Raw genomic sequence first — 27,583 nt, forward strand, 5'->3', positions numbered from 1 at the left:
TTCCAGTAAAGAAAACTTTTAAACAGTCTTATAATATGAAGACAGCAGGGACTGAATAAGAGCAAGTAAGAAGTAGTTTTCCCAGCACCCAAGAGAACAGGTGAGCCCATTAAGTATATACCAGAGCCTGAAGAAGCCAAGGCCTCCCTGAGTGCATGGTTCCATAGAGCCACAAACAGGGGAAGAGCAGAATGCAAACACTACAATGCTGAATTTGTAAAGCTTCTTTGTCATGTAAGCCTAAAAAGTAACTGGAAAATCAGGTATTGCATCTGCCACATGCACTGAGAAGAAATTGGAACTGTTTTTTCTCTTTTTTCTCCAGCATTGTTTTTGTATCTTTTACTATTTTGCAAATTTATATGATTAGGAAGACAATTGAGGTAAAAGTAAGAAAAGAAATATCTCCACCTTAGTTTTCAGAATTGAATGTATTCCTTCTCTCTTCTGAAGAGGCTTCCATATGTACCGCCCACAATAGGGTAAAATTTAGAATGAGTGAATGAGGACTGAGTGAATAAATGATTAAAAGAATAAAGTTTAAATCTCTAAAGTTGAGTGAAAATGTAACCTGATCTAAGCTGACAGAAATTCAGAAACCCCACAGGTAAGTATCAGGAACCCTCTCCTAAATGGTCAGAGAGTAGAGAAACAATTACAATGTTGAGGAAGCTTAGCCTCATAAATGTTAATGAATCTGGATTTGAATTCAGGAATCACTTATCTTTTAGAAGCTGGAAGTTGGACCCCTCTGTCTCTCTCTTTCTCTCTTTCCATTTCTGCCCCCGCCACACACACACCAAGTTTTATCATGTGAGGCACTATTTAGAGTATAAGAGGTGATATATAGAATGGCTAACACCGAAATCTACAAGCCAGAAAGCTAGGTTCAAATGTGGGTACTACTGTCTACTACCTGTGTGACCATACAAGTTACTTAGTCTCTTATGCCTCAATAGTATATGAGGTTTAACTGAATTAACACTTTAGAACAGTATCCCCTGGAGGTAGGAAGTGCTGTACAAATGTTAGTTACTATTGCCATCTCCTCTGAGAAGCCTACCCTCAAATACCAGGCTGGGTTAGAGTCCTGTTCTCTATGCTCCTTTCTATTTCACTTTGCACATACTTCATTTTAGCATTTAGTATGTCACATTATAATTGTTAGTTTGGGAATTGTCTACTAAAACTCTAAGTTCCTTTAGGTAGAGATCTTTTTTCCCCATAATTATATTCCCATTACTCATCAGAGTGCCCACATGAATGATTTAAAAATGAAACATGTTTGGTGACTGTCAAGAGACAAAACCAATTGTTCTTAACTCATTTTCCTCCACCATAAACATACTTTTAAAATAAAAATTGAATATTTCATCTAGTATAAATCTAATATTTATATAGTAATAAAATTCCATAATATCTCATTTTATTCATATCATTACTGTATACCCATATTGATTTCATATTAATACTATATGCCAATTTTATACTAAATATGATTTCATATTATAGTATTGAAGGCCCTTTGAAGAGGGCCATACAACAAACATAGCTTTGCTTCACATACCAAGAGAAACTTAAGTAGCTAGAAAGGTAGCGATAGAGTCACCTGAAGCTATCCTCTGTGTCAGTGAAAAGAAACTGCTTCTATTATTTTCTTCGATGGTTCCCAGGCCAACACTGGCTCCACTGGATGTCACCTAAACTTACTATTAAATGATAAAATTCTCTCACACTCGATTTCATCTCCTCTGGCAAAAGAGGTCAGTATTACATTAGCAAGAGATCTGACTTAATGCTCTTTTGCCAAGAGTATCATACTCTTGTTCCTCTCCTCTATTCTTTCTTTTTGACAAAGAACATGAGAGAGAATATCTGACTACTGACATAGCCACTGTTGGTTGAGGATACTAATCAAAGAACAGGTTACATTTAAATCCCAGTTGCAAATACTTGAATATGCTGACCCTTTCAAGAAACATCTTCATGAAAGGTGTCTCTTAAGTACAATGAAATGGGTTCTAAATTTTAAGTATTTACATGATAATGGTATATTATTAATGAAATATCTTCCTAATATTTCTTTCTCAGTCTCAAACTTTGCTAGAGTGTGGTTAATTATATTTCTTATCATATATGTTACTTTCTCTTATCATGACTAAAAATTAACCTATAGAAAAAACCTTAAACCAAGTTAACAATTCATTTTTACTATAGCTTCAGGTTGTATCTGAAAATCAATATTTCATTTTTTAAAAGAATATGCCATGACAGAGAAATTACATTATCAGCTCTTAATATCACATGTTAAAAAATTAACTTTAAAAATTTAGCACAGGAATAAAAATAATGCCATCATCAAAAAGACAGATTTAAGTAAGATATCTGCTGAGTGTGCTTCCTAATATATTTTCTAATTGAATCATAACCTTTCAAGAGAGATTGAACACTTTTCTTCTCCTATACTAAAAAATAAAGTATAAGATTCACTTCACACTCTTTTTTTTAACACCAGGTAGAAAATTGTAATTCCTATGAATGTATGTTAACATTACAATGAAAAGAGATAGCCGTGGTGATAATAGCAATTTTTTGTACCCCCCTGGAAAGGTGTCCTCATAAGCTTATTATTCTATCAGAGCAGGGTGCAGGCCATAGAGGTAGGGAAGACATTTCCCAGGTGTGATGGCCCTTTGTCTAGTAAATTTCATAGTTAGTCTTACGTTTTTAGCTGCCCTTCTCACCTAAGAAAAAGTTATGTAGTCATAAAGGTAAAGTCCTATTTCCTTCAAACTTCAAATACAACTTGGAGCACCTGGGAGGCAGAAACTATCTTTTATAATAATGTCTTTCTCAAAAGACATATGGTCTACAAAAAGCCCCTTTAAGCCTTTAAGTGGGTTTCACTTGCTAATTAAGGAAAAAAAAAAAAAAAAAAGAAAGAAAAAGTGCCAGCAATGCAAGTAAATGACACCATGTAACAAGTGCCTCTAGTGGTGAGAAGAGGTATAGAGGGCAGTTTGAAAGCAAGAGTGGGGAGACTCACAGGGCCATGACTCAGAACAGTCACCATGGGGTCTAGCTGCCATGTTTGTCTAATAAGTTAATCTCTCCAACTATTTTAGTTCAGAAGAGAAGAAATACCAATAATACATAAGATGCCAAGAGAAGTCTGTGAATAAGAAACTAAATGAAGAAAATACCAGGAGTTGATTGTCATCCTATTTTGATATTTTATATCAAAATTTATATCTAAATCTATATCTATCTATCTATATATATATATATATCTATATCTATATATATATATCTCAGTACTGGGCTCTGTTAGGTTTTTTTCTTTAAGGGAAAATTTTTTTAACTGAAAAAGAACAAATGAAAAACACATGGAAAATTAAACAACCTTATTTTTTATTTTTAGTATATAATCAAATATTAGACTTACTTGATTTTATGTTACAATAGAAGCATAAAACCTCATTCAAGAAACACAAACACTTCAAAAGGAACTCATTGTCTTTTGCATAGAGTGTTTTTTGGTGACTGGATTTTGATAAAGAAGAAAGGAAGAGTAGATGGAAAAGGAAGAAAAGAAAAAGGCAGTGAGAGGTGAGGAGAGAACAGGTCCTCTTAAATGGAGGTGAGTGTATTATATATAGCTCCTGGGATGAACTTGGCCTAGTGCTTAATTTGTTGAGTTCTATGAGCTCAACATAGTTTGAGTACTCCCCAATACCAAAAAAAAAAAAAAAGCCAATGGGCCCTTCAGTGTACATTATCATTTATACAAATAACTTTCTTTCAAATACCAAGATCTACCAATATTAGAAAATAATTATGTAATGCTTAGTAGGTATCAAATACTGTTATAAGTATTTTCCCACACATTCAGGCTAATTCTCTAAGCTCTGTGAGGAAAGAACTAATGTTAGCATTTGCCTCTAAAGTATAAAAAGGTTAAATATCTTGTACAAGGTCACAAAGTTCATAAACAAAGTCCAGGACTTCAAGGAAATCTGGCTCCATACTCCATACTTTAAAAAAAAAACAACACTATATTGGTGTCAATCAAATGTTCGCATGCATTAGAATTATCTATAGAGCTCCTAACGCACAGACTGATTGACTGGCTCACCTCCAAAGTTTCTGATTCGGTGAGTCTGGGGTGGAGCCTGAGATTTTAGATTTCTAACTTGTTCTAGGTGCTGGTGCTGCTGAGTTGGAAACCACCATTCTGAAAGCCACCTCTAATAGCTCCATATTAATTTTTGGTATACCTACCTAGCTACCCTATTCTTAAGTTTTATAGATTTGCCTCAGTATTATCAAAATTCACACTTGGATTTTTTGGGGCTGTGAGGGAATGCTTTTCAAGATAGCTTCCTCATATTCTTTCCCTGTTTATAAAATCGTATACATCAATGGACAAATTCTGCTTCTTAAACACATCTCTCGTTACCTTTCTGCTCACAAACTTTTAATCATAATACCACATGTAATCTAAGCATCAAAGACTGGCTTTTAAGACTTTTGGTGATCTGTTCCTAAGCTAGCTATCTCATCACTCATTCAGCTGTCCATTTATTTAACACCTTAGTTCTTCTGCCCAGCATTCCTTTCCCTCTTCTAATAACAAGCTTATCCCTTGGTCAATCATAGCTCTCTTCTGCTGAGTTGGAAACCACCCCTCTGAAAGCCACCTCTATTAGCTCCACATTAATTTTTGGTATACCTACCTAGCCACCCTATTCTTAAGTTTTATGGATTTGCCTCAGTATAAACTCCTTTCAAAGGCTTATTTAGTTCATTGTTCAATTGTGTTAAACACTATATTCTTCTTTTAATAAATGCTCTTTCATTTTTGTATAAGAATCATAGATGAGGAAGAACAAAATGTCACTTGCAAGATTAGAGTTATGGCTAATGCCATCATCAATTATTTATAGACTAGGTGCTAAACATAGTTCTCTTTCTTGTTTTCAGCAAGCAACAGAAACCTCTACTGCTGATACCCTCTGAAGTGAAAGGAAATCTTCTCTTTCTCTTACCCTATGGAAAGTATACTCATGGCCAGACTCAAGTCCAGATCTTTAAGAAGTTTTTCTGGTTTGCTCTTCTTACTCCAAAATCTTCCTTCCTTGAATTCCTAATGCATTTGAAATCTTACACAAATAACTTGGTAATTTTTAATTGGGCTTTCTATGCATTTCTCCCTGTTTTATTTTTTTGGGGGGTTAGTCTTTTTTACCTCCTGGATTTGAAGGTACCTAAACACATTATTTTAATCATAATACCACATGTAATCTAAGCATCAAAGACTGGTTTTTAAGACATAATCAAACAAAATCAGGTTTTAAATTCATTTCAAACTTCAGGGAAAAAAATTGCATTGGGGAAAGTGGTTTTCTCAAATGAAAAATTTTCTCAAATGAAAAGTTACTCCAGAGTTAGCTGAGGTGGGGAGCAGAAAGTAGAACCAAACTATGGACTAAGGCATCCAGTAGAATAAACAGGCTTGAGCTAGAAGATGCGACAAGACCTGAGAAACAAAGCTCAGGTTTTCTTTCCAAGAAAACCCTCCATTATGTGTACATTCTCCACTTTAGAATTCATTTCAGAGCTCTTTTTCCTTGTGGTGTAGGAAACACCAAAAAACAAATACTGTTTTTTTATCTGCTCCTGCTTTTTGTTTCTGCAGATCCTGCCCACACTGTAACCCACAAGGCTTCAATACATCTTGACTGCCCTGGACGGAAGTCAGAAGGGACCCCTACCTGGTAGAATCCTTTCCCCCCAGAACTCTGCAACTGCTTGTTTGCATAACTCCCAGTAGCTCTTCAAATATTTGTATTTTATTTCTTGATCTAGATAGGGAGGCAATGGTCTTTCTTTTTAAATTCCCATTAATCTTAGCACACTATTTTAAAAATAGAATGGGCTTTAATTAATAAGTTGATTAGTTGGCTGCCAGTATAGACTATGATACCTTCAGATTCTGATTTATTTTAAAAATATGGGTCAGTTAAAAAATATTCATTGAACTCCTGGTATGTGATAGGCAGTGAATTGGGTGCCGGAGAAAATAAATAACACTTGCCCTTGATGTGCTTAGAGTCCATATGTGGAGACAGTCTCCTAATTATATATTTTAATAGAATACACTAAGAGCCTTAAGATAGGCATATGGAGATGCTGTGAGAGGATGGATTAGGAGCTATGGTTTATGAAAGCTTCATAGATGTGAACTGTCATAAAGGATCAATGGGAATTAGGCAAAGAAGGGTAGGAATAAAGTGGGAGGTGATGAACAAACCATCGTCAGTAGGGCTTTTTCTCAGTTCAAGTTTTTAGTGGAAAGTGAAAAATACATGGTGGAGGGAGGTGTGAGCTGAGGAAAAGGAAAGTGGTAGGTCATGGAGGCCAGCTTTCCAACATTGAGTTGCTGGGGCACGATGATGATAGTGATGAGGAGCCACTGGAGAGCTTTAAACAAGGGAAGAAAGTGTGCAGGCAAATGTCTTTGAGAAACACAAGAATAAGCATAGGGAATCTAATTAAAACCAAAACTATTTTAATAGCCCAAATTAGAGATGATAAAGACCTAACTAAGGCCTTGATGGCATGAATGGAAAGGAGCAGAGAAATTTGGAAATATTTAGGGATTGAAGCAAAATTAAGAATCGTGGTGATTCTTGTGATGGTAGGGAGGGTAAGCAGAAGGAGACAATAAAAGTTTGTGCCAAGTGATTATTAGTAGCAATAACTTAGTTTGGGGGGAAAAAGCAGGGATCAGCTGATGGTGAAAAGTTATGGGATATCCCTGTGGTGTTTGGAGGGCCTGTGGAAAATCCAAGGGAGCAAATGATCAGTTTTAGCAATAGAACTGTGGAAGTTCTGGGGCAAGAATCAGTTCTGAGCTAGATCTGGCAGTCAGAGTCAGAGTCGCAACAAGCAAAGGAGATCTCTGGATACATTTCTTAGTTTTAACTTAGTTTTTATTTAATGATTACTGTTCATTTTATTTATTTGGTATCTGGGATTGAACCCAAAGGCACTTAACCACTGAGCCACATACATCTCCAGCCCTTTTTTATATTTTAGTTACAGACAGGGTCTCTTTGAGTTTCAGGCCTTGCTAAGTTGCTGAGGTTGGCTTTGAGTTTGTGGCGATCCTCCTGCCTCAGCCCCCCAAGCTGCTGGGATTACAGGTGTGTGCCTTCATGCCCAGCTAGTATTTATTTTTAAATTGAAAAAAATTCCACAAAACATCATACAAAGTACTTTAAAGATAAAATGAAATAGTCATTATGCAATTGGATTAAAAAAAAACAAATATTCAGTCTCATCATGTATTGGTGTATTGTAAGACCACATTAGTATATGATGGCAAGTTACCTTGTCAATACTTCATATATATGAATATGTATATAATGTATATTTCAATGTGTATGTATTTATGTATATGTTTTAAATAAGGATAATGATACCACTTAGCTTGTGTCAGAAATATGATTAATATCTATATTAATGCTAAGACACTGTGAGGAAGGTTTTATAATTATTATTACCTCCACCTTCTAGATTAAAGGAGGGATGCTCATGAAAAAAAGGCAGTCTATCCAAAGTCTCATAGCTGCTAAGTGGTAAAACTGGAAAGCAAAGTCAAGAGCTGTACAAAATAGAGAATTAAGTGCTCCTCTGTCACTGCCATCCTTTGCTCAGGCCTATTTTGTAGCAACGAGAGGATAACTGGCAAGATAGCAATAACCTTGATGATCCAGAAGGAGGCAGGCGAGCACAGGGATTTCAATACTTAAGAATCATAATTAATGACAATGTCTAAATGAATACATGCATTAATCTGGATAGTTGTGCTTCTAAATATTTGTAGTTTAGACTTACAATATATATTTATTTTAGAGGACAGTTTGGAAAAAATACATTATACATATATGCACCAATACTAATTTAGTTTACTGTCTGTCCCCGGAATATCACTTTTAAAGATACATAAGTGCACAAAGAAAAGAAACCGGGAAAATCCTAATTTCTATCATGGAGTTGGTTAAAATTATATAATCACACAGTACATAACTTTAGCCTATAAAAAGAATAATGCAGATCATTCTGTATGTATTAATACAAAAAGAGGCCCATGGTATAGTAAGTAACAACAAAATTGCAGAGAAATTTGTAGAATGTACATGCATAAGTGTGGAAGGGCACAAACCCAATTGTTAACAGGGATTGCTTTAAGGGGCTAGGATTAAGGGTATGGAAGAGACAGAACACTTTTAATTTTATACATTTTAAATACATACACATACATCTTTGTAACAGTGGACAACAGTGGGCATATATTGATTTTGAGAAGAAAAAGTTATTTTTCTGAGTGAGTTAAAATGTAGTAAGAGCTATTTAAATTTAGCCATATGTGAATAAGTTGTGCCTACCTCTATATTATGAACTAACATGATGCTGCTGTAAAGAATATTAGTACTGACTGTAATGACATGGGGAAAGGTCATGAAGTATTAAGTGAAAAAATACATTCTAGAACAATATGTCAATTTTGATCAAAAATTTTAAAATTATAAATGCACACATGAATTTTTAAATGTACAAAAGAAAATATTCAAAAAAGAAATACTCTAGAATATTCAACAAAATGTGAATAAGAGTGATGACCCTCGGGGTTAGGACTGGAAGGAAGAGAATATGAAGACTTTTTATGTATATTTAATGTCTTAATTTTTATAACAAAAATTTATTACTCTAATAATTTCTTTAGAGTAATAAAAACATCCCTTGAAAAATGCAATTTTAGCAGTGGAATCACTTCATTTTCACTTTATTTCAGATCTTAAATATCTGTCATCATGAAATCTACAAATGTGCCTGAGTCAGAATTTCAGATTTATTAAGTTTATGAAATTTGTAACAGCATAACTTTCATGTTTGACCCTAAAGACTGTAAAGAAAGTAAAAATATTTTCATATATTTTAAAAATCTCAGTTTTTCTCTTTTCCGCCCCCTACTTCTATAATGTAAATCAAGGTCCTCTTCATATATCTAGCTGGAAATGAATGATCTGCCTGTAACACTTCCTAGAACAAGCTAAACAACCTTGACTTTGTCATTTCTAACACTGAAGAAACAATTTGAGACTTTCATAAATTTTTTTTTCACCAGTTTTAATATTTCTGAGATAAACAATAACAGAGCCGGGGGTGATGGCACACTCTTGAGAGGCTGAGGCAGGAGGATCACAAGTTAAAAACCAGCCTCAGCAACTTAGTGAGGTCATAAGCAACTCAGTGAGACCCTGTCTCTAAATAAAATTTTAAAAAGGTTGGGAATATGGCTCAGTGGTTAAGAGCCCTTGGGTTTAATACCTGGTACCAACCCCCCCTCCCCCCAAAAATAAAATAACAAAAAAACAATAACAAACCAGGGCTCCAGAGGTACATTTGGAAGTGAAACAAGCAAATATGGGGCATCTTCCTAAGAAGGAAGAACCCAGTCTGTTTTCCAGTCTAGGGAGGTTAGCAGGGTGCTCACAGCAAGATTTCTTTGTGTGTGTGTGTGTGTGTGTGTGTGTGTGTGTGTGTGTGTGTGTGTGTATGTGTGTGTGTGTGTGTAGCTAAGGTTCAAACCCAGGGCCTCAGGTATACCAGGTAAGGGCTCTGCCACTGCTACACCCCTGGCCCTCTCACCTTTAGTTCAAAGTGGTAGGACACTGCAAATGGATTCTGTGGAATAGATCTATGCCAGCCTATCTATTAAGTAAAATAATCACAGGCACGCACCTAAATGCAAAGGAAGAAATGGCCTCATCAGATTAGCTTGGAAATTTTTCTACCTGTAACAAAGCACACAGACAGAACAATATTGGAGGCCCTAAATATCTTAAGTAGGACTGAGGGTGTAGTTCAGTGGTAGAACAAGCGCATATCAAAAGGTGAGGGACCCTGCACTTGATCAAAAGTAGCACAAATAAAATGGAACAAAAACCTTACATAAGGCATTATTGATAGGATCTTATTTCTCCGAGATTTTTAGTCAGAAGTAACAAAAAAGAAGTAAATAATGGAAACAATAAATGAGACTTTCCTATCAGGTTACAGATTGTGGGCCTTGTCTCAAACAGGAACAGGGAACAATGGACAGCACACTATAGCTGTGTTGTAAAAGCCCCTCTCTTTAATCAACAGCTGAGTCTTCTCACTCACATCAAGCCAGAGGACCAGAAAGGAGCCTTTTATATCTGTTTGGTGAGCAAGACTTCCAGCTTTGCAAAGAGGGACTTACATGCTTGGAATTCATGTGGAGGCTGGAAGACTCCAAAGGGCTTATGGTAAATTGGGGGAGTAGCCTGTGCCCCTTTGATTTGTCCTGAAGTGGCATGAGTGATCCCCAAGTGATTTTTGATAGACACTCTAATTTTTTTAATATTTATTTTTCAGTTGTAGTTGGACACAATACTTTTATTTTATTTATTTATTTATTTATATGTGGTGCTGAGGATCAAACCCAGGGCCTCACACATGCTAGGCGAGCGCTCTACCGCTGAGCCACAACCTCAGCACCCGGACTCCACACTCTTATTTTTTTTTAATATTTTGTTAGTGATCCAACATGAAAACTAGATTTTATGCTAGTATGTGTGAGTGTATAAATTCCAGGTACTATTTAAAAAGTACATATATGTTCTTTCCCAGACAAATCACAGAGGCTGCCTTACTAGAAATCTCTTGTATTTATTACAAAGCTGACATTTAGAATTATGTCTGTGTGATATTTAAAAAAGTTAATCTCTATGGTCATCCCTTGATTTCATGGAGATTTCAACTTAAAGACCAGTTTCAAGATTAAGTAAAAATTATGTCATGATAACTAACAGCATAAAATATATCAGCTCAACTACATCACCAATAACCATTAGATGTGTCAAGATGTAAAAGCACAGATAACTCTCATTTGATTACTATGAAAGCTAATTACATTCAAATTCTTTTAAAATTAATAAAATGGATGGCCATGTTTGTCTTTGAAAATTCATTTTAAATTAAAAACAGGGAAAATAAGGAAAAACAAGTAAAGACTAGAACTGAATAGAGGCTTCAAGTTCTTATAGGAAAAGATCAAACAAAAGACAAACACACTATATGTAAATAAGCATGCCTAAAATGAATTCTAAGTAATAATTTATCAAAAATTAAAATTAATTACAAGTTTAAATTTTAACACAGAAACCTTTGCTACAATGTTGAGTAACTCAGCCTTATGATATTTAATATAAGTTTATGAGGTTTGAAAACTATAGTTAGCTTTCAGCAATCAATTTGTTGACTCTGTTTTCCCCAGGTAATGTTTGCTACCATTGGGAAAATATTCCTTATGCTCTAACTACTATTGCACACTTCATAACCTGCTAATTAGCACTTAATTTTCCCTTTGCTTAGGGAATAATGATTATTGCCTTCACCTAATACAACAAAGGGCTACCTTCAACAGTCAATTTTTAAAAAATTAGTTAATGATCCATAGACAATACCCATCCCCCCATGAGTGCCTTATGGAGTCAATCAGGATATACCCTGTTAACCACTACAATTTTTCAAGCACAATTAAAGATAGTTAACTTTAATGCTAACATAAGAAGATAGCCACTTTGATTATTTTAAGATGACACAACTTTGAACATGTTGAGCTGTTTGTGGCATAAAAATTTTAATCTTGTTTTAAACTTGCATATAAAATTATTAAGGTTTGATTTAAAATACTTAACATGAGATGACATAAGTGAGATACAAATTCTTATCAAATAGATGTTTAAAAATTGAAAGTACAAACATTAGAAGCTAAGTTCTTTTGCTTGTATACTACTTGAATTTGTAGAGATTTTTGCTAGCAAGTGGTCATTTTTCCCTGGGTAAAAGAAGTAATTATAAGAGGTGAAAGTTGGTTTTTAAGTTTTGTCCATGGTTTTCTATAATATATCCTAATCTGGAGAAAAAATTCTATTAAAATATACTTCTTTATCCATACTTACACTGTATAAATGCATGGAACAGTAATAAAAGTTATTTCATTTTTACTGAATCATGCAGATGTCATCATAGAATGTATTAATAAATTAGTTCTCTAACTTTGGATCAAAAGTATTTTAAAAGTGCAGTGTCTGCCTGGTCTCTAAGCTTGAAAGCTTGCTACTCTTCAAATAAACAAGGAGAAATTAAAATTTGAAGTACAAATTTATATAATATGAAATGTAGTTCTTATGTTGATGAAAGACCCCAAAATATAGACATTCTAGGTGGTAACAGTGAAATTACGATGTCTAAATTTGCTGTTGCATATATATTATCATATAGTAGTTAATACAAACCACAATGCCAGAATACCCAACAAATGATTATGAACAGTCAAGAAAATGAAGCTCAAGTACCTTATAGTCTCAATAGGAGTAAAAGAGACACTAGTATCCAAATCTCAAATTCTTATTTCTAAATTCTATAATTTGCTATTTCATTAAACAGCGAATTATAAAAAATATTTGGCCAAAGTTTTTTAAAATTATTTTTATAATTTAGATAGTGAAATAGCAAAATAATTGTTAAGAGTATTGAAAAATAGCTGGGGGATATAGCTCAGTGTTAGAGCACTTTCCTAGCATGAAGGAAGCTGATTCCCAGCACTAAACACACACACACACACACACACACACACACACACACACACACACACACACACATGCATATACACACATTTTAAAATGAAATGGAAAAAATTCACACCACTTAGACATACAAATTAAAAAAGAGAGAATGCAAATCTTGACTCAGTGACCTGATGAAATAATAAAATATGAGGTAGTTTAATAAAAGTAAAAACTAGGCAGCTTGGTGATTGTGAATGTGGAAATTTTAAGGAGTAAATTTCCCAAGTAGAGCATGGGGAAATGCATGCGTAAATCCCATTAGCAATAATATGTTCCTCTGATCTTGGTGATGTTCACTTTTAAGTGAATCCATAACTATTGTAACAATCCTACATTTATGACAGCATTCATCTACTCCGTGTCTCCTGAAGCAGTGAACTTAAAACTAGTGCTAATTCTTTCTCTTGAATTTACTAATGACATACTAAAGTTTATAGGCAATAGTCACAGATCAACCCTTTTTTATGTCTCACTGTGGTGTGCAATATATTTTTTTAAATTAACTATATGTTTTAAATAATTATTACTGCTGGATATAATCACTAATTTCCTAAAACTGTAAAAGGCAACTTAATATTTCTGTGAAGCAGCTGTAATACACAATATTGCACCGAACTAAATTATTACAAACAGTGCCAGCAGTTTTCTATACACAGTACTTAAGATAATTATAAAAAACCATCTTCATTACTGAGTGCTAGCATTTTTTTAACAGTTTAATTTGGATAGGTTACAAAATACATTCAGATCACATAGATATAATTACTATAGACCCAAGAAGCTATAAAATGTTCCCAACCAAATCCCTTTGACCCTGTTAATGTCTGTTCCTTGTTAATCTAAGGCAAACATTGTTTGTAGTGTGCATTTGTTCTAGAATATGAAAAGGGGGGGGGTAAGGAAATCCCTTAACAGTTGTTATTGATTTCAGCATTTACCAACTGAGAGTTAAGTGCTGTTTACAAAACAGAACAGATGCAGATGCTGACAAAAAGGTAAACAATTGTTGCATGGCTTCCTGCCAGATTCTGAACCAATATATTAAACTCCAAGTGAAGCACATTTCCCCTATGGATTGCACTTATTGCCACTTCATTTCCTATGTGCTCAGTCTCTCTATTGCCGTGCCTGGCACTAAGCTATTTCCAGTTCCTTGCTGACCCCTGAGGCCTAGTGCTACCACACACAGCCATTAGAGAAGGGAATTGCATGTGTCTGACACGGCCTGAAACCAATTATTTGATATTTTCTTCAGAATGATGCCCAAGTCTGTTGGGAATGAGCAATCATGAAATAATTTACCTCCTGATTTAATTTTTTCCTGCACAAATTAGTTGTAGACTGAGCTGCCTATACACAGCTGCCTGTGACATAGCTCTGTCTTATCAAGATGATACTTGAAATGAAGCAGGGGAGTCTGAATTGAATAGGTTGGGGAATCCTGTGTTAAAGAGGCATTGACAAGTTTATCAGATATACTGATCACATGTACTCTCTGTTGATTGAAAATGACAGAACCTTAAAGAACTCTCAGGGCAGCAGAGAAAACCACAAGGATACAATTCTTATCAGAGTGTTTAATGTTTTTAAATACCTGTCTGTTTTAGTATGCTTTTTGTGTCCCAGAAACCTTGGCATATGATCATAATATTTAACAAAATATTAAAAGCAAACACATTGGTTCATGGCTAAATGACCTTCACTAAATTTCACATTTATTATCTCTGTTTTTAGATATAGATATAAATGTCAAAGTATATATTTTTCTGTAACTCAAATCTCTACAAGTATCTTTCCTAATAATACAAAGGGCTTGTTGCCTCCAAGTAACTGAAATGGGCAAAATCTAAGATTATCACTTATCAACGAATATAGAAAGCTTGTATGAATCTGCATACTTACAAATCATCACATATTAAGGGCAACTGATCAAGCTAATAAAGAGAACACAAGTCTCTTTTAGAGAAACTCATTGGATATAAAACTTCAACCTATCTTGTCCATAAATTCAAGAAAGAATCTTTCTCACTTTTACATACTGATTCACATTAGATTTTAGCTATTAAATCTTAAAGGGGCTGCTACTGTTGCATCTTCTGATTTCTTTTCAGGGCCCAAGGTTCCACTAACTAGCCCCATTTAGTATAACTGTGAACTATAAAGCTTTTGTGATCATAATTAAGAAAAATTATAAGAAAAATGCACCTTAAAAGAACCCTCCTCAAATAGCTGAAGGATTACTATTTTATTGCATTACAAAAAGAATATTAACAAAGATGATTATAATTGATTTCAGTAGAGTCTGGAAAAAAGATAAAGGTGGCGCTATAAAGCAATTTTAGAATATAGCTTTCTCTGACAATGATCATCATAAAATTTGGAAGTAATTTCTCTTCTTTATAATACTTGGGTGTTCACTCTAATAATTACACTACACTGTGCCTTTTGCTAATGGAAGGGCTAACACTGAATTCAAACTTAAAGTAAGTTTTACCTTGTAGGACAAACAATATAATGCCATTTATTTAAAAAAACCATCTTTAGTAATGATCATGCTATAGAATTTTAAATAACAAAATGTCAAATTATTTAGTTTTTTATATTTTATTGGCTTCAGATAATTTCAAAGCCCTTATTAGATTCTTATCTCTGACCCTGACTTACCTGCTGTCTTGGATACTTCCTACTGTCCTGTTATGAAAAAGATTAAATGAGTAAGGGGATAAACTACTCCTTTCTAAATAGCAGACCAGAGTTTTCTATTTTTATTCAATGCTGAAAATAAGCTGCAAAAGCAAACATTGATAGGCTTTGCTTTCGATTAAGGCAAGACACACTACTTCATTAAAAGTAATTTTTCATTCCCTTACATGTGCAATTTTAGATCTCCATTTAGATAGGCCAACCATCAACATTCTTATGAGTGTTCTGATAAGAATAGAAGAAAATTAAAAATATATGTATAAACAGAGGAATAGAAATTAAAATTTAAGAATGACAAAAGCAAAAGAAATTCTGACTAGAAATCCATAATGACTTTTGAACATTTTTACCTAAAGCTAAAGATTATTTTCTTGTTTTTAAGTATGACAGTTTAGCTCTCAAAGCTACCAGTAGTTTCTCCTTATAAAATCCTTCACAGGGGTCATCTCATATTCAGAAAATGCCGCTCCAGAGAAATGATTTTTTTTTTCTTTTTGTACTGGAGCTTGAACCCAGTGAGACTTTACCACGGAGCTACATCCACAACCATTTTTAAAAAATGTTTTATTTTGAGACATGGTCTAAATTGCTGAAGCCAGCCTCCAGTTTGCAATCTCCTGCCTCAGCCTCCAGAGTCACTGGGATTACAGGCAGAGGCCACCATGCCCAGCCAAAGAATTTTAATAGTCCCAGATTAGTAGACACAGATTTCCCAGGTTGTGGTCTGAATATTGGTATCCCCTCCCTAAATTAATATGTTGATATCCCAACCTCCAAGATGATAGCATTCAGAAGTGGGGGCCTCTGGGAGGATTATCATCGAGCCCATATGAATGGAATTAGTGCCCTTATGAAAGACCTCCCTTATTCTTCTGCCATCTATGAACCAGAAAGTAGGCCCTCACTAGACACCAAATCTATTGGTGTCTCTAAAACTGTGAGAAATAGTCTTTGTTGTTTTACATATCCCAAGTCTATGGAATTTTCATTACAGCAGGGTTAATGGACTAAGACATCTCTTAAAGTAAAAACAAATAGGTGAAGACGTTAAATTGTTAAATGACAACTATCTTGAGGCAGCAGGTTTGTTTTATGCCAAATATCTGACTTAATGAAAATGAAGAATATTATGGTACAGGAACAATCATTAAAATTCTCAGTTTCCAGTTGAAAATAATTAACTTTTAAAGGAATCTTATCAATGTTCACTTGCTAATTAAACTTTCTCTCTCTCTCTCTCTCTCTCTCTCTCTCTCTCTCTCTCTCTCTCTCTCACACACACACACACACACACACACACACACACACACACACACACACACTGGGTACTAATAACTGATTAATAGTGTACTAATCAGAAATCACTTATCACATTTTCTAGAAACCCAAGAAGAAACATGTTAATAAAATAGTATTTAACAATTATTTACAATAGTCCATTGGAAAGATAAATATATTTTAAAGATTAATCTAGGGATTCATGACCTGTGAATATTTTATATAAAACAATACAGCTAAGTATTTACATTATGGATTATGTTCATAAATTAAGATATGGAATAACAGATCATTTTAATGGGGTAAAGCAGAAACCAAAAACGTTTTAGGAAGGTGACTTAACTACTCACTTTACTATAGAAAATTAATTTTTCTTCGGGGGGGGGGGCAGTGCTGGAGATTGAACCCAGGGCCTTGTGCATGAGAGGCAAGCATGCTACTAGCTGAGCTACATCCCCAGCCCCTTAGAAAATGTAAGTATATGTACTTTGCTTAAACAATATAGAATAGTTGCAAAATAAATTTGTTCACTTTGAGAATGATTTAATTTAAATTTCTTTTGTAGATTTTTTCAATTATTTTAATTCCGTTCTTAGTGCTTGGCAATTGTGACCAAGCACTAAAACCCAAACAAAACCCAAGCAATCAATTTATAAAAATGTTATTAAATGGTTAATAATGTATGTAAATTTCAAAATGACCTGTAACCTTAGATAAAAACAAAACAGGGAGTCATTTTTATCTTCAATCCTTAGGATCTGAGTGTCACAATTAAAGTATATGCCAAATGAAATAGTTTTTCTACCCTTAAAAAGAACACACAGGTGTTCCAAGGAGAGAGTAAGCAGACAATTGAGTGCAATTAAGTGTTCACTGATTGTTACTACATGGAAGCAAAAATATTACTAAAATTAATTACATCTACTTTCTCTCTAACTAAATACACTTTCAATCTTTGTTGCCCTTCTGTCTCTGGAACATTGATTGTAAGCCTCAGAAAACACTTAATGAAGAATAGCTAGGTTAGAAAATAAAGTCCATGCAATAAAAGCAAAATCTTAGGTAAAGATATGCACACATAAATACCACACATTTATCTAAGCACATAAATACACCCTTTCCTCAAATCCATACAAATACGGTCATTTTTCTCATGTTTGTTTACTTATTTTTATTTTGGCACTGGGGATTGATTCCAGGGGCACTTTACCACTGTACTCCATTTTTTAAATTATTTTATTTTTTTTTTTTGAGACAGGGTCTTACTATGTTGCTAAGAGCTGCCCTTGAACTTGAGATCCTCCTGTCCTGAGTAGCTGGGATTATAGGCATGTACCACCATGCTTTTCTCATGCTTTTCAGAGGTGATACAAATTTTGTAGAAGAATCTAAGTACAAATTCTTTATTAGGAGAAAAAGTCTACTTGTTTTCTTAGGAGGGATTGAGATGCAGTAGGAAGAAGTTTTTCTTATGATCTTAATTCTTTTGCAAACTTTGATAACCAGCCAAAATGCTTTTGTCTTTTTCATCCATAAAACAAGGTCTGGAGTTGATGCACAGGTTAATTTCTGGATGGTGCTGCAGCAAAGAAAAGTCAAATGAAAAAAAATGGCTGCTTCTCACAAACAATTCTAACTAATGGTATTGTTTGCAGTTAATTAATTGTATAAAGGATCTCTAAACTTGGCAACAATTCACTCTATTATTTCAGTAACTTAGTACTTTAAAGCTTAAATGTTATCAGCTTACTCAATTTCTAGGAATAAAATGAGATTCTCTAGCTACATAAAATGTCAAGTAAAAAATTTCATAGTATTATTTTCCTTTTCATGTATTATGCAAAGTCTTTCATGTTTTTCCTTTTCCAAATCTTTTCCAAATAAAAAATACAGTGATGTGACTTTGCACTCTGTTACTATTAAAGTTCCCAAATTCAAGTTTGTTTAATCTAATATGCAGAGAAATAAATGTGTATTATAATTCTATAAAGTTTAACACACACACACAGACACAGACACACACAGACACACACAGACACACACACACACACACACACACACACACACACACACACACCAGGACCTAAAAAGGAACCAAAATGGGAATTACTCTTCAAGTTATAAAAGGATTCTTTGTCTTACAAATCAATTATTTTGACAAGAGATAGTACATGATAGTAGTTAAGAGAACAGCTTTTTTCATATAGGTTTGGATACTGGTCAAGGGAATTCCTAGAAGGTGAACTCTAGGCAAGCTACCTAGTTTGTCCAATCTCAGGTTCTGATCTATAACGATAATACTCAACTTTCAGAGATGTTCCAAGAATTGAATAGTATATGGGTGCCTAAAGTGCTTAATGTGGAACACAGCAAATGAAAAGCATCTAAAAGAACAGCATCTATGGCTGGGATTGTGACTCAGTGGTACAGCGCTCGCCTACCATGCATGAGGCACTGGGTTCGATCCTCAGCACCACATAAATATAAAATATTGTGTCCACCTAAAACTAAAAAATAAATATTAAAAAAAGAACAGCAACTACCATACAATTGATTTTACATACTTGCAAGTAGATATTAAGGCATAATGATGATCAGTGAGAAAATATTAATACAAATTAATGTTCAATCTAATCTATGTTCTGAGTAGTACTCCCTTACAAAATACATTCTTTCTTTGAAAGAATTTCTTTGAAATAAATTTTAAGCTTATTTGTGCATTATCAAAACTCAAGACTCAGAATGGCTGGGAATGACTTTAAACATGGAAAACACTATCTTAAATATCATAAAGAATTTGTCTTAGTCTGTTTCTTTGGAGGAAGATGAAATAAAAATAAATAATTCTAATTTTTACTCTTACCCTAGTAGATCACCTTGTGAACTTCTACTATGGAGAGATTAACAATACAGAAGGAAATCCTACCAAATGGTGAACATCCTTCCTGGCCCACAAAAGGGAATAGGAACCTTTCCCCTGCTGAAGGCATGTTATAGAATATTTTAGGAGAAGGCTCAAGAAGGCACTGAACATACCATGTAAAAACAGAACTAGTAGGAGAAACAGCTTTGTGATCAATTCTGTCACTATCTAAAACATCACTCTTTTGACTTTCTTTACATGCTGAAAAAATATAGTAGGAGTATTTACAAAAACTTAACATATATAATATAATGGTTTCATTATAATGGGGTTGAAATTCTTATCTAGACTTGTGAAAATATTGTTCTTCCATGCTTTAAAAGGCCTAATTATGAGGCTTTTGATTTATACAGGCAAATGTCCAGAGATGCTTTTTGTGAAAAAGTATTGTCCAAGACTTTGCAGAAATGAGCTAGTTCTTTCCTGGGCAAAACATAGGTCATTACTAAATCCCTACCTTGCCTGATTTAAATATAGGCCAGAGAAAAGACATACGGATTTCTTTTCAATCAACAATACAGAATAATAATTGCATTTCTAATTCTTGTCTGTGATCTTAATTTTCAATTACCTCTTTAAAAATTGCTCCTATAAAAAATAAAAATTGAAAACTAAAAACAAAACAAACTTGATTGTGAGATCAAAGGGAAAGGCAAGAAAAAAATTATCATTAAGAGCTTCAGATGTAAGCTGGAAGAAGAAACTTCCTATTTTTGTTTAATTACTCTTCCATCCCCCAAATACAAGGATACAAGATGGGCAGTTTTCATATTGTTATTTTCAAGTTTCACTTGGGGGAAGAAAACTCACACAGATGGAGATCTAAAAGGAGGCTTTTGTATCTTGTATCTTTTACTGTGGCATAAAAAGCCACATGGGGAGCCAGTTAACACATCTGTGTCAGCAAAGAGAGGAAATGTGGTAGCAGTTTCTAATGTCAACTTGAAGGCTTAAACTCTGGTTGTGGTTACTTAAACATAAAGAGTTTAAACTTAAAAGAATCCTTAGGTATTACCTAATTCAACCCTTTCATTTTATTGAATAGTAAGATTCAAAGAGGTCACAAAGGTCACAACTAAGGTCACAAACTAAGTCACAAAACAAGGGTTTGGGTGAGTCAGTCAGGACCAGCACACTTGACTTAAGCTGTACTTTAAACCTTCTTTGAGGAAAATGATTGTGAACAAGCAATGTATCAGTCTTTCATGATAAAGCTGCTTAACAATATAATTTGTTAAGAGTTTTCAACAGTGATACAGCAAATAAAACAAATTTGTTAATAACTAAATATACATTACCATCTCTTATTAGTTTTTTCACTACACTTGTTGTTTTATATTACTTAAAGATCCATCTTCTACTAGTGTGGGATTAGAAAATAACCCAGTATAATTGTTATCAGAGATCTAGTGAAGTAACCTTTACATGTGCCTCAGAAGCACAAGGCTCAACAGGCAAAAGAGATGCAACATCCTTCTGTAAGTCTTAATTACCCTAGAACAGTTCTCACACCAAAGCTTCTTCCTGTATGAATTGTGCATGGCTTGCTTCAGTACACTTTTTCACCCTTTCTTGGTATTACTTCTTAAATGGCCATAGCCACTTGAGGCTTAGGGAGTAGGGTGCCTTTTGATTGGCCTCTTTTCCAAATGTGTATGTCTTTCCCTGCTCAAGATTTCCATCCTCAATTTGGTGTGAGGGCCTTCATTATACTGAGGATCTTTTCACCCCAAAGAGTTGAGATCCTCCTTAAATAAAACAGGGACAGCTGCTCAGTTCAATCCCTCATCCAAATGCAGATTTTCAGAAACCTTCCAAATGTTCAAAGATATGCACCATATTCTCTTCAGTCTTTCCTTTTCAAGCAAACAATAACCTCAAGAAGAACTCAGAAGAAGATGTACAGGGCACCATAAAATTTAACCTAAAATTAGAAGCCCATAATAGCATCTTTTCATATTAAAATATAGAGGATTTATTTAACTGGAATTTACTAGACATAAACAATCCTGTTTTTTCAAACTTGAGAAAATAGCACTTTATTTTTTAAAAATATTTTTAGTTGTAGATGGACACAATACCTTTTTTTTGTTTATTTTTTTCTTTGTTGTTGTTTTTAATGTGGTGCTGGGGATCGAACATCCTCATGCATGCTAGGCAAGCACTCTACCACTGAGCCACAACCCCAGCTCAATAGCACTTACTTTAAATTCAAAGGACATAAAACTTTAAAATTAAAATTAATTTGATTACTTAACTATTCCAAATGTAAACATAAAAAAGTTACAATGTAAGAATGGCAACAATTCTCCTGAAATGGAGATGGCACAAATTAAGTTATAATCAAAATATTAATAGCAAATATTTTGCTTTTTAAAAGATGCTTATTTTAACTTTAATGCCTTATAAGATAAATGAAAAAAAACAAAGTATTGTAGCAAAACCCTTTAAGAAATAATAATTTTCTTGCAAAATATTAAAAGACAAGTAATAAGAATACAGATTAGTAAAATCAGGGTTATTAAGAAAATAATGGTTCTTAAATCATTCTTCAAACTTTGTAAGTTTATAAGAGCAATATCCTTTTCTAGAAAAAATCAGCAAATTGAAGATTTTATAACACATACATCAATATTATTTCATCATTTCTTTCAAAGAACAAAAAACTAAAAATATGATCTATACATTTCCAAATGTATTACAATACTAAAACAGCAAATGCTTTCAAATAAATAAGACATTCAAAACCATAAGAAATATAAAGGAGAAAAATGGTTACCATACAATGCCAAGTTGGGGAGTTTAAGTGTAGGGACAAGCTCATATATAAATAAATTATATATACCTGGTACCTTATCATAAGAGAAGAGACAGACAGCAAGATTATCACCACATTTTAAATGAATGTCAAAAAAGAGCCTGAACTAGTTACAAAGGTTATTTTGGGGTGCCTAGGTGAACGTTTAACCCCAGGGACCAGCTGGAAAAATAGGATAGTTAGGCTAGGCTAGGCTAGGATGAAAACCATCCTAATCAGTTTCTGAGGTAATAAACATAAGCAAATTATGTCAGTTATAATAAAAAGACAAAGAAAAATGAAAACATTCAATGAGTACTGCCTATAATTACAGGAATGTAAAAATTTTAAAAAGTGGGAATGCATTTAGTGAATGATTTTTTAATGCTAATTATCACAGTGTCATGCACAGTTTCTGACATGATTTTGTGGCATATCAAGATAAAATAATAGGGCTGGGGACATAAATCAGTGGCACAAGGCTTGGGTTCAATCCCCAGCACTGAAAAAAAAATACATACACACTCACACACATTCATATACCAAAACACAGAGGAAGCTCCTTTATTTGTCTTATTAGATTAGTTGTACGGCCTTGGGAAATATTTACCCGAGTCTCAGTTTTCTAATATATAAAGTATATAGGAATAATGTGAAGAGCTGTTCAGAAGATTAAATGAGCTCACACACATAAAATCTTGTAAAATCTTAATAATAAGCAGTAATCATTTTTTTGATATTCAAGTAATATAGATAGATAATTTATAGACCATTCAGGGAAGAACAATCAGTCTTCAATCTAAATATAAAATCAGAGGTAATTAAAGGTTCAATAGGTCCAAATTGTCTTAGCTCATCAAGAAAAGGGTAGGTATCTACACAAATAGAGAATATATTAGTTTAGTACTATAGTATATAGACAAATCCTGATTAACATATATTAATAGATCATTGAAGAGGAATGATAAACAAACATACTTTAAATTGGGATTTGAAGTATTCAAATGAGAAGAGGGTGGGAGAGTTTGGGGAAGAATAAAATAATGACAACACTGACGCTAAGGAAGCATACAGAGCATCCGCTAAGGAAGCATACAGAGCATCCAGAGAAGTGTTTTTAAATGGGCTATGCTATTTCCATCTGAGTTTTAGTCAATAAAGCACAGTTATAGAGTCAGGGTTGTAGAATCAGATACCATGCATATGAATCCTACTTCATTTTGGGATCATGAAAAGATTACTTAAAATATCTATCTCTCAGTTGCCTCACTGTAAAATGGAGCTTAACAATGATATCTATGTTGTTGGATGGTTAATAACAAAACATTAAATAGATACTGAACATCACTGTCTGAACCAATATGTGTTACATAAGGAATGTTGTTTTTATAATATCAGGCAAAATATCATATCTTTGGTGAGCAGAGACAATATAATATATATCCCATTCAAGCCAATCTAGATTTTATTCAACTATGGAATATAAATTATTGTTGCTCATCTTTAAAAAGCTGCATTTTTTAATAAATAAAATTTCAACATTGGGTCAAATATTAGAGAAAAACATGGTTGATCTTTTTGAGTGAGTTTAGCATTTCTCATATAGCAGCAGTGACTTATTTAGTTTTCTTCCCAATTCTGTGTCTGGCACAGAACCTTAAACATGGTAGCTCCTAAAAAGATTTGCTTATTGTAGGTGGTTAATAAAACTGAAATAAACTTTTCAGGAAGTTTGCTTGAACAGTGCTCTGTGAAATTTCTTTTACAAGTGATAAAGCATTTAATTCTATACTTTGAGACAAGATCCAATAGCTTGATGGTTAAGAACAGAGGTATTGGAGATACAAAGAATTGCCTATAAATTCTGATTTTGAGTATGATTCTGACCTCATACACGATGATCCTGGGCAAGTTAATTTTTCTAAGCTCCTTTCTTTGTTCAGAAAATTGGGTAATAAGGAATAGGTTGTCCTTACACAGTGCCTGGCATATGGAAAGGGCTCATTTAACAAGTGATTTATACCTAGCTCCGACAATGGAGCTTGAGAAAGATTTGTGCAGTCAGACTTGTGGAAAATGCTTGCAATTCTAGAGTTAAAGCAGGCACACATTCTCTTCTCTCAACAAAGGGAGAAAAATACCTCAATATCAGTGCTAAAGACTCTGCAGTAATTTATACATATTTTCAACCATCTTGATCTTTTCTTCTTTTATAAACTATACTAAACACATATAAAACTTTCATATTGAAAACACAAGCGGGCTAGAAGTTTTTTAGAAAGTATAAAAATATTAGAAAACAAGTGCACTCATGAATGAAATCTGTTTTGAGCAAAATTGCAATGTCTCTAAATTATTTTGGCATAACCCAAACTGGCTAATGCATTGCTGATCTGCAATATGATTCAGCTACCAGATAAAAATTAAAATTTTAAGAGAAAATATTGCTATCTCTTAATATTCATATAACATATTAATTTGGTATCATGTAATTTTATTAATGACATTAAGTAAAAATTTGGTGAAATTATGGAAATTTTTAAAAAGATCATAAATCCAAAGATCTATATCAATTCACCAAAACATAATTTTCAAATACTTAGGTAATATAGTTTACAAACCTACTTGGAAATACAGCTCATAGTATCATAACTAATGATTACTTTTTTTTTTTTTTTTTTTGCCTTACTGGGGATTGAAAGCAGGGGCACTCAACCACTAACCTATAAATAAGGCTTTTTTTTGTATTTTATTCTGATGCAGGGTCTTGCTAAGTTGCCAAGGATGCCTTGAACTTGTGATTCTCTTGCCTCAGCCTCCTGAGATGCTGGGATTACAGACATTTGCCTGGACCAATAAGTACTTTTGAAATAATCATATTGTTAGTTTTGATTCTTCTGCATTGATGGAAAATTAAAGCCATGAAGAGGAAGGGTATTACATCATAATAACTTCTTTTTTTCCTTATATCTTTTGAGTAAAAGTAGGAAATTTAAAATTTTTATTTTAATATATTCTTACTTAAATATATTAGAGGAATGTTTAAAATTATAGTTAATGTTAAGTTATAATTAAAGTTATAAGTAAAATGATGTGCCTTCCTAACAAATTATAATATAGAATTTTACAATTAATATTTCATAATTTCTATTTATTAGAATTGGATGACTGAAATTTAGTTATAATTTTTAAACTTCCAATTTTAGTTAATGTAAATTTCAACAAATTTTCCTTAATAATGCTTTGGCCTTGGAAGATACAACGGATTACAAATTATGCTTTTTTGTTATACATATAACTGCATGTTTGTGTATGTGTGTGTTTGGCTTAGTACTTTAACATTTGGTATAAGCAAGCAAGAGAAATGAAACTCTTATTTGTAAAACTTTGACTTACATTTTCAATACCATTAACAATTAAACAGAAAACACTCTATGAGTATACTTACAGAAAAAGAATGCATAAGAGAAATGTATACTGCAAAAGTTCATTACATTTATTTTTTGAAATTTCAATGAGATTTAACCAAACAACAAAAACCCAGAAAAGATGTCAAAAGGATTAAATTAAACCAATCAAAAAATTTAAATGTCACTAACCCAAAGCATGCACTGCTCCTCTATGCTTGCTGGAGCTCTTGCTTGTTTTAACCACACGAACAGTATTTTCTTTGAACTGCAACTCACAAAAATTTTCAAGAAATTTTGTCATTTCTTCTGTAACTGTATCCAGGTAAGTTTCTTTAATGAATTTCACTGTTGAGGATGGAGCTAAAATTTCATACAGTGTGTCAAAATCCTCTTTTATCATTGAGTATAATGAAAGCATTGTATTTTGGAATCCATGAGTCATTACATCTAAATTTGAATCTCTGCTGTAAGAAAGAAAGCAGTTCTGCAGAAGTTTAGCCAACAGTTTATTCTGTATGTTTTGGTACTTGACAATAACTTCTGATTCTGGATAGAGAAACAAGAGTTGCTGTATGCGTTGGTTTTTCAATATCATTTTTTGCTGTGAATTATTTATTTCATTATGGCTTTGTAATCTGCTTACTAAGAAGCGTCGAAGATGCAGTCTTATATCATCCCATATAGACTTTACATCTACAGAGGAATGATCTTCAACAGAATGAAGAGAAGTTCTAGAAAGCAAATGGAAGGATGTTTCACTTAGAGACGACGGGAATGAAACACTGCTTCGGCAGGAGAGGTCCCAAAGTAAATTCAGAATCATTTCTTCTTGATTTTGTTCATTCTTCAAGAAATCTTGCTGATAAAAGTAAATCATAAATTTAGAAATGTGATTAAATCAAAGTACAACATGAAAATATCATTTCTATAAAGATGTACAATTTCATATAGTTTTCAATTTAGATTTAATACTCTTTTGCTCTTCAAAACTTTTTCTTTCTTTTTGTATTTGGAATTTAATCAATTCAAATATTTGAGAATATTAGCTCTCATGATCTGTAAATTTTATAAAGGCCAGCTGATTAAATATCTTTTCAGCTAGATTTCTAGACAGGTACTTTTTAATGTTACAAATTATATAACCTAAGCTGTGTGAAGGGTGCAGCTTAAGAATTCTATATATAAAAATGTATAGTAAAATGTTGATTGAAATGTATACTAAGACAAAATAAATTCAAGATCATGGCCCGTAATTAATTCTTGGCATATAATTTTCATGCCTGAATGAGTACACTTATTATTATAAAATCCCAAATGAACATACAATGCTTAAAATCATTCTAGAATAGAACAGAGATCTTTAAATATAGTATGTGTCTAGGGGTTACTAATAGCTACCATCCAGAGAAATAAAATTTAATACATTGAAAGATTTTAACTTCCATTTAAATTCCTTTCTGAGAACCATGTTAAGGATGATTTTACTTTGAAAATTAATCTGAGAATATTTTATTTCTCTCCAAAGAAATAACTAAATCAAAATGGGATAAAGATACTCTCAGAATCACTCCTCAAAACATGATATGAAATTATTCCTTTATACTTTCCATGCTGATACAAAACAATGGTGGGTATAATTACATATAATAAAAGGACAAAAATTACTTTACTCCTGGATTTTGAATCACATAAACATATTTTCCTTACATTCTGACTTTTCTAATTATATTTATTTCAGCTAATACTG

The 27,583-nt window shown here is 33.2% G+C and overlaps 1 protein-coding gene across 12 annotated transcripts in view; it reads right to left on the reverse strand.

Annotated features, from left to right (window-relative positions):
* Kiaa0825 (KIAA0825 ortholog) overlaps window positions 1-27,583 on the reverse strand; it is a 383,898-nt gene that overhangs the window by 292,616 nt on the left and 63,699 nt on the right. For 11 of the 12 annotated variants that reach the window (XM_078044980.1, XM_040273480.2, XM_078044969.1 and 8 more), the window contains one exon: window positions 26,026-26,695. In XM_078044980.1, the coding sequence (XP_077901106.1) occupies window positions 26,026-26,659 (634 nt within the window). In that variant the 5' untranslated portion in view covers window positions 26,660-26,695. Of the gene's footprint in view, window positions 1-25,901; window positions 26,696-27,583 lie in introns of those variants that run through there. The other variant, XM_078044987.1, reaches the window with a different exon arrangement.

The sequence above is a fragment of the Ictidomys tridecemlineatus genome, chromosome 1 (genome assembly GCF_052094955.1).
Source record: "Ictidomys tridecemlineatus isolate mIctTri1 chromosome 1, mIctTri1.hap1, whole genome shotgun sequence".
Classification (NCBI taxonomy): domain Eukaryota; kingdom Metazoa; phylum Chordata; class Mammalia; order Rodentia; family Sciuridae; genus Ictidomys; species Ictidomys tridecemlineatus.